The following is a 13,549-nucleotide window of genomic DNA, read 5'->3' as shown; positions in this document are numbered from 1 at the left end:
TACAGAATTAGCCTGTTTCTCTCTGTCCTAGGGCAGTCCTGTGTTTTTGGCAGTCTTGTTCCAGTTATCAAACTCTGCTTCTAAAGAAGTAGTTGCAGAATACACACTACTAATGTTTTTATCTTTTTACTGTATCTTCATGATTCACTGTCATCGTGTTTCTGCTGGGGAGCTGCTTTCTTTTTAAGTATTCTTACTAAAGATAGAAAAGCTCCTTAGGCTCTTTCATTCTTTTATAACTTCAGTAATAAAGCCAGAGCGTTTGTTTGGGTTGGTTTTTTTGATGTTTCATATGTATGGCTTTTATTAATATATCAGAGACTTTATAATTCTAAAATTCTGCTGATACCTTACTGCCTTTCCTTGTCTTTTGGAGATTGCCTTATCTAAGAATGCTGAATGTTTTTTTTCCCCCTAAATTCCTATTTTTGCGCTAATTTTTTGAATCTTGTCAGTTACAGATTGGAATTTATCTGACCTACGGCTGGAGCTTTTTCTTTTAGATGGTGTATCTGGACATTTTCAGTGCACTTGTTGGATTTCACTAGCTACACTCATAGTTTAGAGTAACTTGAATAGTTCTTTTTCAGGATTTGTTTTACTACTGCTTATTGGGTATGAGGGAGTCATACCTTACATATGACTCTTCCTAAAATGAAGAATTTTAGACTGCATATTTCCTGTCTGTCAAATACAACTATGCAGACTACCTATGTGCCTACAGAAAAATGGGAGGGCCTGCTTGTAAAGAAAATGTTTCAAATTTCCCAAACATTTTCTTCATGGTGATTTTTCTAAATATTGAGATGGTGTGATGCATGTCACTTCCACGTAACCATACAAACAGTAGGGCAGTTATTCAAAGGTAGTGTGTTCAATTAACTGTCGTCTTGTGTCTGTAACTTGACTGATAACTGAAGATGTATCCTCATTTTTTTTTAAACAATATTTTTATTTTAATATTTCTTCTCCTCTTGAATTTAGATAACGTAATCCATGGATAAAGTGGGAAAGATGTGGAACAATTTCAAATACAGGTGCCAGAATCTCTTCAGTCATGAGGGTGGAAGCCAAAACGAAAATGTAGTTGTGAACTCCAATAGTTGCTCATCTGCTAAAGAGAAAGCTATCCAGATAACTGACTTGGCTCAACAACAACCCAGCAGCCCTTTGAGAGAAAACATTGCTTTGCAATTAGGTTTAAGTCCTTCAAAGAATTCGGCAAGGCGGAACCAAAACTGTGTCACAGAAATTCCTCAGATTGTTGAAATAAGCATTGAGAAAGAGAATGACTCGTGTGTCACCACGGGAGCTAGACTTGCTCGAAGGGACTCTTATTCTCGGCATGCTCCTTGGGGTGGGAAGAAGAAGCATTCCTGCTCTACCAAGACCCAGAGCTCCTTGGATACCGAGAAAAGATTTGGTAGAACACGAAGTGGTTTGCAGAGGAGGGAGAGAAGGTATGGGGTGAGCTCTGTCCATGATATGGATGCGGTATCAAACAGGACAGTAGGTAGCCGTTCTCTGCGACAGCGTCTACAAGATACCGTTGGGCTGTGTTTTCCCATGAGAACTTACAGCAAACAGTCCAAACCTCTGTTTTCTAACAAAAGAAAGATCCATCTCTCTGAACTAATGCTTGAGAAATGCCCTTTTCCTGCAGGCTCAGATCTGGCTCAGAAGTGGCATCTGATTAAACAACACACAGCGCCTGTGAGTCCTCATTCAACATTTTTTGACACGTTTGATCCTTCCTTGGTTTCCACAGAAGATGAAGAAGACAGGCTCAGAGAGAGACGTAGACTTAGTATTGAAGAAGGGGTTGATCCCCCTCCCAATGCCCAAATACATACTTTTGAAGCTACAGCACAGGTTAATCCGTTGTATAAACTGGGACCAAAGTTAGCCCCTGGTATGACTGAGCTGACCGGGGACAAAAGCATAACGCCTCCAGGGAACTGTGACTCTGAGGAGGACACAACAACGCTTTGTCTGCAGTCGCGCAGGCAGAAGCAGCGTCAGATGTCTGGAGAGAGCCACGGCCACATCAGCAGGCAGGGGGCTTGGAAAGTGCACACTCAAATTGATTACATCCATTGCCTTGTGCCAGACTTACTTCAGATCACAGGTAACCCATGTTACTGGGGTGTGATGGACCGCTATGAAGCAGAAGCACTTCTGGAGGGTAAACCCGAAGGCACTTTTTTGCTCAGGGATTCTGCGCAAGAGGACTACCTCTTCTCTGTGAGCTTCCGTCGTTACAACCGCTCGCTACATGCACGCATTGAGCAGTGGAATCACAACTTTAGTTTCGATGCCCATGATCCCTGTGTGTTTCACTCCTCCACTGTTACAGGGCTTCTGGAACACTACAAAGACCCTAGCTCCTGCATGTTCTTTGAACCCTTGCTTACTGTATCTCTGAACAGGACTTTCCCCTTTAGTCTGCAGTATATCTGCCGGGCAGTAATCTGCAGGTGCACTACGTATGATGGAATTGATGACCTTCCTCTACCCTCAATGTTGCAAGACTTTCTAAAGGAGTATCACTATAAACAAAAAGTCAGGGTGCGATGGCTGGAGCGGGAACCTATAAAAACGAAGTAAATGGAAATCAGAATAAGCTTCTAGAATACGCTTTTTTTTGTGTGTTACAGTTTAACTGCAGCAAGCGCACCAACAACGTCTAGCTTTTCGGCAATATCCTATTTAAGCTGAGTGTTAGTATCCTGTCAGATGCTGCCTGCTGTTAATCAAACTAAGTTGTGATGCCTCTTGGAAACAATAAGCAGACACGATTCTGCACGTTTTTCATTAAGGCCTAATGAAAATATTTTTGCTAATTTCTAAATATTTTGTTTCCCTTTTATAGCTGTAGTAATTGGATGAAGAAACTATGAGGCATTTTCCATGGGGCATTCATGTAATGCTAATAAAGAAAGGCTTTATTAGAGGAGCATTTTTGCTAATATTTGAAGTATTTTTTTAAAATGATCTTCTTGAAAACTTTCCACTACTCAAAGTACTAATTTAGCTCACAAACAAGTTTCCAAATACTAGTGAATAAGAGTATTTTCTTTTAATGAAGAGCAGTTCATTAGAAGCAGGCCATTAAGAGTTAATGGTGCTTTGATGCTAACAGATGAATCATGCTTTTCTCAGTATATAAGGTTTCCTAATCATTAAGACTTGAATATGCCTGCTCAGTACTGTAATTCTGTTTTAAACACTTGGAGATTTAAGTGGCATTGTTAGCAAAAGTAATACTGTCTTGGACAACTAAATACCTTCCAGTGTGAATTACTGATTCAGTGGCAGGACACGGGATTAGATTATTGCCATGAAACAAAGGTTGCGTTTTTTTCTAAAACCAGAATTTGGTGACCTGACTGCTAGTAACTTACAATGGAAGGTAATAGTGAAGAGAAAAAATGTTTAATTATTTAAAATCATCTGATATTTTTATGGAGAAAATGACAAGTGGTTGAATTATAATCAGAATACAAAATCTGACATATCTGAAATAAATGTCAGGTTTCAAAGGTACTGTTACACTTTATTTGTAAATATCTTTCCATTTGCGCTTTTAAAAATGTTTTGAAGTAATATGCACTGATTATAGTTTCAACAGATTGCTTGGAAACAGGATTCCAAGTTCTGTTTGCTTATTTAATTGAAGATGGAACTTAAAATAGTTCTGTCTTAGACATTTTTGCACTAAAATTCTGTTGGAATGCCCTGACCCCTGTTTAATGTTTTGTACCAATTATGAGTGCTCCCTAGTTTCTTTACCAGCTGCTACAGTATGTTATTACTTACTTCTCTATGGCAGTGACCTGTGCGAGGTAGGGAACATTTTGGCTGCAAGTACAATAAACGTTATTCTTGTATGCTACACTAACCCTTCTATTGATGTATTTTTCTGCTTGCTGTGCCTTGTTCTGGCTTTTTGTGCTAATAAAGTACAGTATGTTCAGTGTTATACTTGTATATCTGCTCTGTTTTTATATATTCACATAACTTGTAGCAGTTAACTGAATTTTTAATAGGCTTTTCTTAGTACTTAGTATAGGCGATGCACAAATACGATGCAGTTGAATATTGGTTGGTCAGCACACCATATTCCTGGTTTTTGTTACATGCTTGTCAGAAACCGAACAGTGTACACCATTGAATAATGTTTCTGTAGTCACTGCAAAGTAATGGACTTGTCTGCAGGCATAGAGCATTTTCCAGTTTTTGTAACGGATTGTAAAGGATAAATGTTAAGCAAAAAGTATTCTGAAACATCATTGATCCCCTGTAATGGTTGCTGAAGGTGTTTCAGCTTGTTATATAGCAACTGCTAAGCTTAATGTTTTGATACTCCCCACTGAATAAGGAATGGTTATTCCTGTAAATTGACAGTACAGCAGTGGCATTTGTTCACTTTTAGACTATTTTAATAAATAAATGTACACTTAAACTGGCCAAATGTCCTGTTTTTACCAAAGAATACTGTCAATTTATGTTGGGGTATTTTTTTAGTAAAAAACTTAAGAGTGGAGAGGTGCAATTTCTGTTCTATCAAATATTTATCCCAAGCTATGCTAAACCAAAGTATTTGACAACTTCACCTGAACTTATGTATATGTTTATGTTGGTAGAGCCTAAAACTTTTACATCAATGGTGTCGTCATTTTTCTTGAACTCACAGTGCACCTGAAGGGGAATGATTTAAATACTTTTGTAATGACTGGAACAGCACTACTATAGAAGCTCATACTGCAAGGAGTTAATCTGAAGCACCCAGAAAGCACTTTAAAACGTGTGTTTATATGCTTGTGGAAAATTTGTGATCCCTTTATGCATTCTTTGTAGTAGCTTATCTTCTTTCATGTGTTAAAAGACTTCAACTGTTAAAATGGAACTTTGTTTAGAATGTGTAAATAAGTTTATGTAAGTATGTGTACAAATGTGCTAATGGTCACTTAAGTTTTGAATTGTGTGTGTGTCATTGGATATGCAACTCCTGGTTTAAAATCTGCTCTAAGCATAAAAAGAGGAAAAAAAAGTCACCAGCATGAAATTGCACCCAAGTGTACCTTCACTGTGTCGTTTTCACTGTTCCCTCAGTTGGATCTGAATTCCAGATGAGTTTACTCTAAATCTTGCTTTCGATATTAGTATCATACAGTCAACCTGCAACCAAGCTTTGTCCCGATGTAGGGACCTGTTTTTTGTTTACACCTGTTGCAGTTGCTTGTCATAAACTAGCTGATGAGATTCTAGCTGTGACATTATCAATGTGGTCAGGAATACACATTCATTTCGTTTTTTATCATGTGGTGGAATCTTTGGAAAAAAAAAATAAAAACCCCAAACCCTTATCTCAGAAAGTTTGCTCTTGCATTTGTGTAAATAATCTTTATGGAGAGGATTTATTGCTCCCTTAAAACACACAAAAAAGAAATGATCTATTTCTCTACAACTTTTTTAAAGCTTTGCTTCACTGAAATATACAGAATAACTTGCTAGTGTGGTTATGCTAAAAATAATCACTTTTAAAGTTATAGTAGACTTGAGTATTGACTACTCAAGTATCAGAGTATTTCTTAATGAATGCATTTTCAGTTTTAAAGGCACTAAAACATTAGTATGTTGAGAATGCAGGTAGTTGATTCCTCATTTGTGTTTGAGGAGTATGCTTTAACTTTAACCTTCTGATTTTGTTTAGAAAATCTTATACACGTCTTCTTCATAAGATGTGCACAAACCACTGATCTGTTTTTTTAACAACAGGTTTCAATGTATGCTAGCAATTATTTTTAACAATAGGATTCAAAGGTATGCTAGCATGATTCCAAGCTAATTTGGTTACGTGACAGATAGGTATTTGAGCCTCAGTCGTGTAAAGTTCTTTCGAGACAATTCTCATTTCTGCAGAAAGGGCTATAGAAAGGGCTTACTTGGTAGGATTATTTTGCAAAAAATCTTACGAAGATCTTTGACCATATTTGAAAACAACAGGGTGGTGCTGCTGTGTGGGAATTAAGATCTCTGAATACTTAGCACAACTTGGTGGTTTTGTTGCATATACATACACCCATCATTATATTTTAGGAAGTCAGCAACAGCTCCAGTTTACCGAGATATGGAAATTAAAATAATTGTAATTTCCATATAACATGTTATCTAACACTGGAAAATTATTGCATAAATAAAATGTCATTAATACATTGACATATAGTGCATGGAGGTTTTTTTTACCCTAACTGGATCACTATTTGTAGAACAGAATTACAATTTAAAAAATGGGGGCATTAAATGCGAATCTGTTTAGAAATCTATGTCCCCATGGAATTGGAGAAAATTAACTATACTGTATTTTGACTATATATGAGGGTCTATGGGTTGGGGTTTTTAATCAGTTTTAAAGGCATAACTCTTCTGAAAATACCCTGAAGGACATGTAGGCGCTTGTCCAGTTAATTTACTTGTCAGAATGAAACTTAAGAAAATAATTTACAAAGCCATGTTTTGCATTTATGTACTTTTAAATTTTGTGTGTATTTGAAGACTTGTTGCTTACAAAATGATAGTCTTTAAATCAGAAGCATACAGTCTTTGAAAGGCCTGTCAGTGTATCCATAGTGTTTGATAAGATGAATTCAAGCCTCTGCTAGATGTCATCCTGACAGTCACTCACATCCTTAAGTCCATATTTAACTTTAAGGTTCTGCACTACTTAGAAACAAGCAAAGATTCTGAATTTCTGTGATACCAAACTGGTTTGCTTTAGTCTCCGTGTGCAAGCCAAAATATTTGCAGAATGCTTTAAAGCTTGTTTCTGCTGCAATGTTGCGTGTAAGACTGAAGCTGTCAAGTGAGAAGTTTCTTGAGTACCAGAGATGACTCTGCAGGGAGTGTGGGTGTTTTTTATTTTTTTGAAGCTACCTTGAAATACAGTATTTAATGGAGAAATATGAACTGAATCTTCTTTGATTCTAAAATAACTATTTGTCTTTTTAAAACCATTCACATTTAAAATTACGAAAGTGCTTTTTGAGTCTCGTTTTCCTAAAATGTTGTTGTGAAATGATCATCTATGTGCCAAACCTTAGCCTGCAAGGATCTATGTAGCCCATATATATCTGTTAATAAGATGCCTCCAAGCATGTGTACGTTCATGGTCTTTCTTGAAGCTACCTGAAGTACACCAATATGGTGAGCATTAATATATTGGAATTCTAAAAATTCTAACTTCTGTGCATGGCATGCATTGCAAATAAAAGGACTATTTTATTTGTATCTTCAGCTGTATTTATATATTAGAGTGAGTTGGTTGGTGTGTGTTTTCCTGCCATTGCCACACTTGTCTAAACGGTTGTCTCCTGTGACCAAAGGAGATCTTTTTTTTGTTCATAATTGCTTTTAAAAAAAACCTCACAATAGACAGAAATCAAATCAGTTGCCTTTTAAAGTGATAACTCTTACAAAGCATGGTATAACACTGCTAATTGCTCTCCCTTTTTACAATGTTGATGTACAGAGAATCATTTAGTTTGACGTGGGTTGTGTCTACCAAATGCAGTTGACTTTAAATGTCTGGATTTTAAGCTTTTTTCATTTTTAATTGAAATTGTATTGATGAGGCCTTTGAAAAGAAAAAGGCTTGATGTTTTCATAGCAAGATACCTAAAGTCAATGTCTTGCAATGAGGTAAGAATCTCTTAACGACGCTTTTTAAGAAGTTTCCCCCCCCCCTCACTATGTCTTAACTCTTTTAAAAAAAACCAAACCACCTCTGGATGACTTTAACCTTACAAACATTTAAAGACTGGAAAGAAATCTGATGCGTTTACTTAATTTGCTTGCATGTTGCCATACTGATATAAGAGTAGTTGTTTCAAGAAGCAAATTTTAAATCTGTTATTTCAATGAAGCATTGCCATTTCTTATTTTTATAAAATACTGCATTTACAAAATTGTGTATCAATAGGATGTTAGCTTGATACGATCTTTGAATCTATTGTTATCAATATAACTATTGTGTATATGCTTTTCAAGCTGAATAAATGTTCACTTTGTAAATCTGCATTAAAGCTACAGCTGTTATCAGCTAGGTTTCTTAGGGCCAACACAATGTATTTATGAGCTGAAGCTCCTGGTGCTTGACCCTTTGTTTCTTTCTGTCTTCAGTAGAAAAAAGTACATAATTGTGTATATGTGATATAGCTAATGTTGCAAATTTTCTTGTTAAGCACACAGCTACACTGACAAGCAGAAACATATCTGAACTTGCTTGTCTGGAGTAGAGCAACCTCTGATTTCTTGGCAGGAGTTGTAACTTAGTGACATGTTGGCAAAGAGGAAGCAGAATTAGGTTTTGTTTTTCTCTGAGCAGATGTTAAATTGAACATGGTGTGTGCTTCCTGTGCGATAAAGTATATTAACTTTTGAGCCCTGAGAATTTTAATAGCTTTTGGAAGATGCAAAAGTACTCGGCTGCTTTTGTCACTTCTTGCTTTCGTACTTGTAGTTTTGCAAAAGCATAAAGAGATATATTTATTAAAATTGAGTCTATGTAGTCACCAACTGTATAAACACTACTTTGTAATATCTTTACAGAGATAGCAAATTCCTACACGATTATATTTAAACTGTTTTGGGAGAATTAATAATGACACTGTGGGCACAAATTGATTCAGATTGCACTATAAACCTTCTTTCTTACCAGAAGCCTTCATTCTTACAATAAAACTATGCGATCCCTGCACAGAAAAACTGTAGCTTTGGTGATGCACTCTTTGGTAGGTGTCCAAAAAAGCGGCACCCAGACGGTCCCTGGACCTTTTCCCGACATTCCAGTTGAAGGGGCCCTGGCAGGCCCGCCGGGCACTCGAGGAGTTGGCTGGCAAGCGTGCCGTGCCGAGCTGAGCCGAGCGTCGCCCGATGCCAGCACCTTGTATAACTGCGCTGGTTTAGGTCTCCCTAGCTTAGATGGGTTTTAACCTGCTGCAGCTTAAATGTTTCTTCACCCTGCCTAATTTGTCTTTGTTATCTGGTTGCCAAACTGTCTTGCATCCCAATATAGTAAGAAAATAATGTGATTTATGGCTACCCAACCAGTGTATTAAGTAATAGATGGCTCTGTCTTAATAAATGGGGTATAAACTACCATATTGTTTTCTTTTTATATTTGTTTGGGAGCAAAAAGTTGTGGTTTTAATGAGTTTATTTTAAGTCTATACTGTGAATGCGTATTTTCACAAATATTTAGTTGTCATACATGTCAAAGGGATCAGTAGTTAGATCAAAATAATCAGTAGCTCATGTTCATTCCCGTCTGTTTCTGTTGCATCTAAAATACTTGAGTGAAGAGATCCAGAGACTGATAATTATCATCTTTAGGAGTTTTACTCTGAAATCCCAGCAAGCTCTTAATTTAGCAAGTTTTCACTTAAATCTCAAGGGCTTTTCTCCCCAGTTGTGGGCTAAGTACACGTTTTTGTTACATAAACGTGTGCATTCTAGAGCACGGCCCCCACGAGCACAAACTAAGGAACAGATGTAGCTGTCGTCCTGTAAACTGAGAGAGTCTCTCTGTTGTGCCTGATGGGAGCTGCTCCTAAAGCAAATTAGTGCAAACTCTGCAGATGATGAAAGTTGGGCAGAATGCTGCTGGTGGGGAGTTATAGCTGGGCACAACAGCGGCCATGTGACAAGCTGAAAAAGCATTGTGGGCTGCTCTGTGGAACTATTTCAGGCTTCTTAATTTGTTAATTATATATTTTCTAGAGCATTGCTCCTAAAAATACATGTAGTCTAGGCTCCTTTGGAGTCTCTTTATCTCTCATCCCTAGTCAACTAATAGAAAACTCTGAAAACAAAACTATTTTTTTGGCTGTTTCATATAGAGTTTGCCTTTGTTCATTGAAACATGCAGAAGGTTAATTGTCTTCAACTTGACTAAAATAAATCTGAAATTGATTAATAAATGAAAGTTATGGGAATTACCTTACCTATTATAGTGGTGTGTTTGAAATATGAAGCTCTAATTCTGTTAAACTTGTGGCAGAGATCATAATTTGTAATATTATATAATTATTTTGAGTGTTTAGGTAAGGAAGATGTAGGCACAATATTTCAAAAGGGTTTCAAAACACCAGGTGATCTGAAGCTGGGTTTTCTAGAGTCAGTCTCTTCTGTCACTTTCCCTAGAGGAAGGAATTTTAGGAGTCTGTCTCAGAAAGCTGTTTGTGTTGAGACTTTGAAGGATGCCAAAAATGCATAGGTATCTAGAATAGAATATATAGGTATATAGAATAAACATAGGAGAGGCCCTAGAATGAACATGACTGGCTATACTAGTGCAAGTTGTGCGGAAGAGAACATGTACCTGTAGCCGTGTTTCTTGGGCTTCTGATTGTCCACATAAGCATTTATTTGGTTACCCAGATTAAATGCTGAGAAGCAACACGCTTTCTGCACAGTAGAAATTCCTGAAGCAACGTTGCTGCCACCAAACCCAGAAGACCTGGGCAAATGAATCTGTAAGAAGGGTTTGTGTTGTCACTTCACCTCTGCAGCAGGTGGTGGTGTGAGGAGTGTTAGTGTGGTTCCACATCTGAGCTTCCCGATGGTCAATGAGGTTGGTCAGGTGTGGGTGAAACAGCACTGGCATGGCCTGCTTGTGAGACTGTTCTCACTTCACCTTCCCATCAGGTGTCCTGTGGTATCTGGGAAGTCAAGGTTGTAAACTTTCAGTAGGGTTTTCGTAGTCTCTTCTTAAGACTTACCAAAATGAATAAAAATTGCTATTTCTAGGGTCTCTAACTCTTCAGAATAGTGTTAGTTATAGCTCTCATCTGTTATGTTAGGAGAAATTATGTAAATTCATCTCAGTTTTAAGAGTGGGACAGATTTTTTGTAAGCAGCTCACAGAGCTACTTGGAATTGGACTTGCTAGATGTGGGGTAGGTTGGACATGTTGCTTGCTAGCTCAGGTTTCCCTTTAGTGAAAGAAGAATGATACTTGATCAGTTTGTGAAATACTTTGCGCTCTAGTGATGAGCAGCATAATAGAAGAACTAGTCTGTGTTATTTGGGAATGTCTGGCACCCTTCCTTCACCAAGCAGTAGACTTGATCTAGGTATGTGTCCACTCTTAGTGTTTGTAATTAAGTGTGTTTGCTCAAGTAGTAACTGGCTGCTGTGGCCACGATATACACAGATATGTAGGGTACTGAGTGCCATACGCCCTTTATTTACTAACCCAGCCCTTTGTCAAGCCATATTTTCTGTTTTCCCCATGTTTAAAATGCTGTTTTCTCCTTGCAAGCTCTGTTGTGGAGACACTGTTTTTGCCTCCTTGCTTCTGTCATTTTATTTTTTGTATCCAATCTGATAAGACTGATAACCTGCAAGCAGTGTGTGAAGAGAATTTCCTGGCATGAGCCGATGAATTGCTGAGATTGTTATCATTCTGTACTACAGAAGCACCCTGTTTTATTTATACACCGTTTGTCTTCAGTTTCATTATGTGCCAAGAAGAAAAAAGCTAGACTTTTCCTTCAAGTGATTGCTTGTATAATCATTCATACTATGGGTGTGTGGATGCCCAATACTTAAGCCAAGTACTTTTCTGCCCTAGCAATGTTTGTAAGGGTAGTCTCCTTCCCTCCTCCCCAGTCTGATGCATGTGTTGTGTGCTCTTGGTTTTTTTTTTCGAACTGTCCAGTTGAGCCAGAGCTATCAAACTTTTCTTCTTAACTGAAAATTTGCTTTTTTGACTTTGCGGGCATGGCTTTGCATAAAGGCTGTGGCTTTAAGCTGTTCCAGATGTGTTGGAGCCACTGCTGACCATCAGATGACTACTGCCAGTGTTTATGCTGTTCAGGAAAAAAACTGGGAAGCATTCTATGAGCATGTATTTTTAAGCCAAGAATTTGCAAGAAGCATCAACAACTTCAGCTATTTCTTCTGGAAAATTTTAGCTTCATCTTGATTCTATACTTCAAGGAGTCTTAATTTTATGCTGGGTCACCTCAACTAGATTTTTTTTTACATTGGAGGGGAAAGGAAGAAAGGGAAGAGGTACTTGTGAACAATTCCAGCACGAACTTTAAAAGAACCATTTCCAAGACTGGTATCTGTATCACTTTAAGACCTCCTGAATTTCTCAGGTGTCTGGTATCTCTCACAGGAATTTGAGACTGGCACCAGCTCCGGAGATACAGTTGCCCAGAAAAGTTGAGTAGTGCCCTGAAACACTGCTTCGCTGCTGCTCTTGGTAGACGCCTTGGAAGTCACTTTCCAGCAGGTCATCACTTACTGCACTGCATACTTCATAGGCATTGGTGCCCTCCAGAGCTTGCCCTAGGTCCTGGTTTCTGGCAGTTTAGACATTTTAACAAAGGTCCCATTTCTAATCGCTGTGCTCCTCTTGGGACCAATGCCATGTAATGAAACAGCCTAAGATGGTCTGAGGCTCTGAATGTGGCCCAACCTTCCTTTGCTTGGGGAGACCTACTGCAGGTGGAAAGAGAGGTCTAGGCACAGGAGTTGATCCCTATCTCGGACAGGACAGAGAATGGATCTAGTGGCCAATCCTGCTTTCTATTCCCTGTGATTAGAGAGCTTTTACTCTACTCTCCTGTAGCCAGAAGTCTCAGGTTCACAGGAGAAAATCTGGCTTGGCTCCTGCCTGAGTGAGCCTGTGGACCAAATCGCTCTGTCCTAACAGAACCAGTTCTGGCATTCCCCCTTGTCATGTGCAAGATAAGAGATTCTGCCCAGCTGCCTTGGTTAAGGGTGATTGAACAGGGCTGTCCTCAGGCTGCCTTTTCTAGAGCACAGAGATAATGTCTCTGCACTCGTATCATGAGCACTTTGTGCTCTGAGCGGCGAGCTGCCTTCCATTTTGCATAAAGAGAATTTCTGCAGTATTATTGTTCCCTTCAGGTAATTTCAAAGGGTTCCTCTTGGTTTTCTCAAGAGAGTGTCTAGTCTCACCCTGTCCATTGTAACTTGATAAGGTAAATAATAATATTTACATATTATGTAATAGCTTGTAATGTCTTTGTTTTGCTACCACAAGTTTTGTCAAAATTAACAAAGCAATTTACTAATCAGTAACATTGGTCAAGTAGGCACTGATCAACATTCTTTCAGGCTTGCTCACAGATTTTTAAATCAGCATCTCCATTCATCACCCTCAGTCCGTGAGTCTTGTGGTCCTCAGTGTTAAATCACGGCTTTCCTTTTCTGTTGGGAGATACCCTAATTAACAGTAGGAACGGATGCCAAAGCCAAGTAATTAGATTCTCTGCTTGAAGTTTAGTCATCTCTTTTCCCCAGGGATGTGTTCCTCCCCTTTCATTCTGGTGCTGCTTGGTATCTGAGCTTCTTAGTTAAAAGTTTGTCTACAGCCATCTTTGCTGCTCAAACAATATTTTTCTCCTTCATCCTACAACGATTAGAAACCTTAAGGATTTAGAAACACTTCCTTTTACCATCTTATAATTTTCCTATCCCTATGTTATTTTAAAATCTCTTTCCTTAGGGG

The 13,549-nt window shown here is 38.3% G+C and overlaps 1 protein-coding gene across 3 annotated transcripts in view; it reads left to right on the top strand.

Moving 5' to 3' along the window:
• The window catches only part of SOCS5 (suppressor of cytokine signaling 5), a 36,241-nt gene extending 27,081 nt beyond the window's left edge, over window positions 1–9,160 (top strand). For all 3 annotated transcript variants that reach the window (XM_074863538.1, XM_074863540.1, XM_074863539.1), the window contains one exon: window positions 985–9,160. In XM_074863538.1, the coding sequence (XP_074719639.1) occupies window positions 997–2,607 (1,611 nt within the window). In that variant the 5' untranslated portion in view covers window positions 985–996 and the 3' untranslated portion in view covers window positions 2,608–9,160. The remainder of the gene's footprint in view (window positions 1–984) is intronic.
• The last annotated feature ends 4,389 nt before the right edge of the window (window positions 9,161–13,549 follow it).

Source organism: Strix uralensis, chromosome 3, assembly GCF_047716275.1.
Source record: "Strix uralensis isolate ZFMK-TIS-50842 chromosome 3, bStrUra1, whole genome shotgun sequence".
Taxonomy (NCBI): domain Eukaryota; kingdom Metazoa; phylum Chordata; class Aves; order Strigiformes; family Strigidae; genus Strix; species Strix uralensis.
This window is presented reverse-complemented; position numbering and strand designations above follow the sequence as displayed.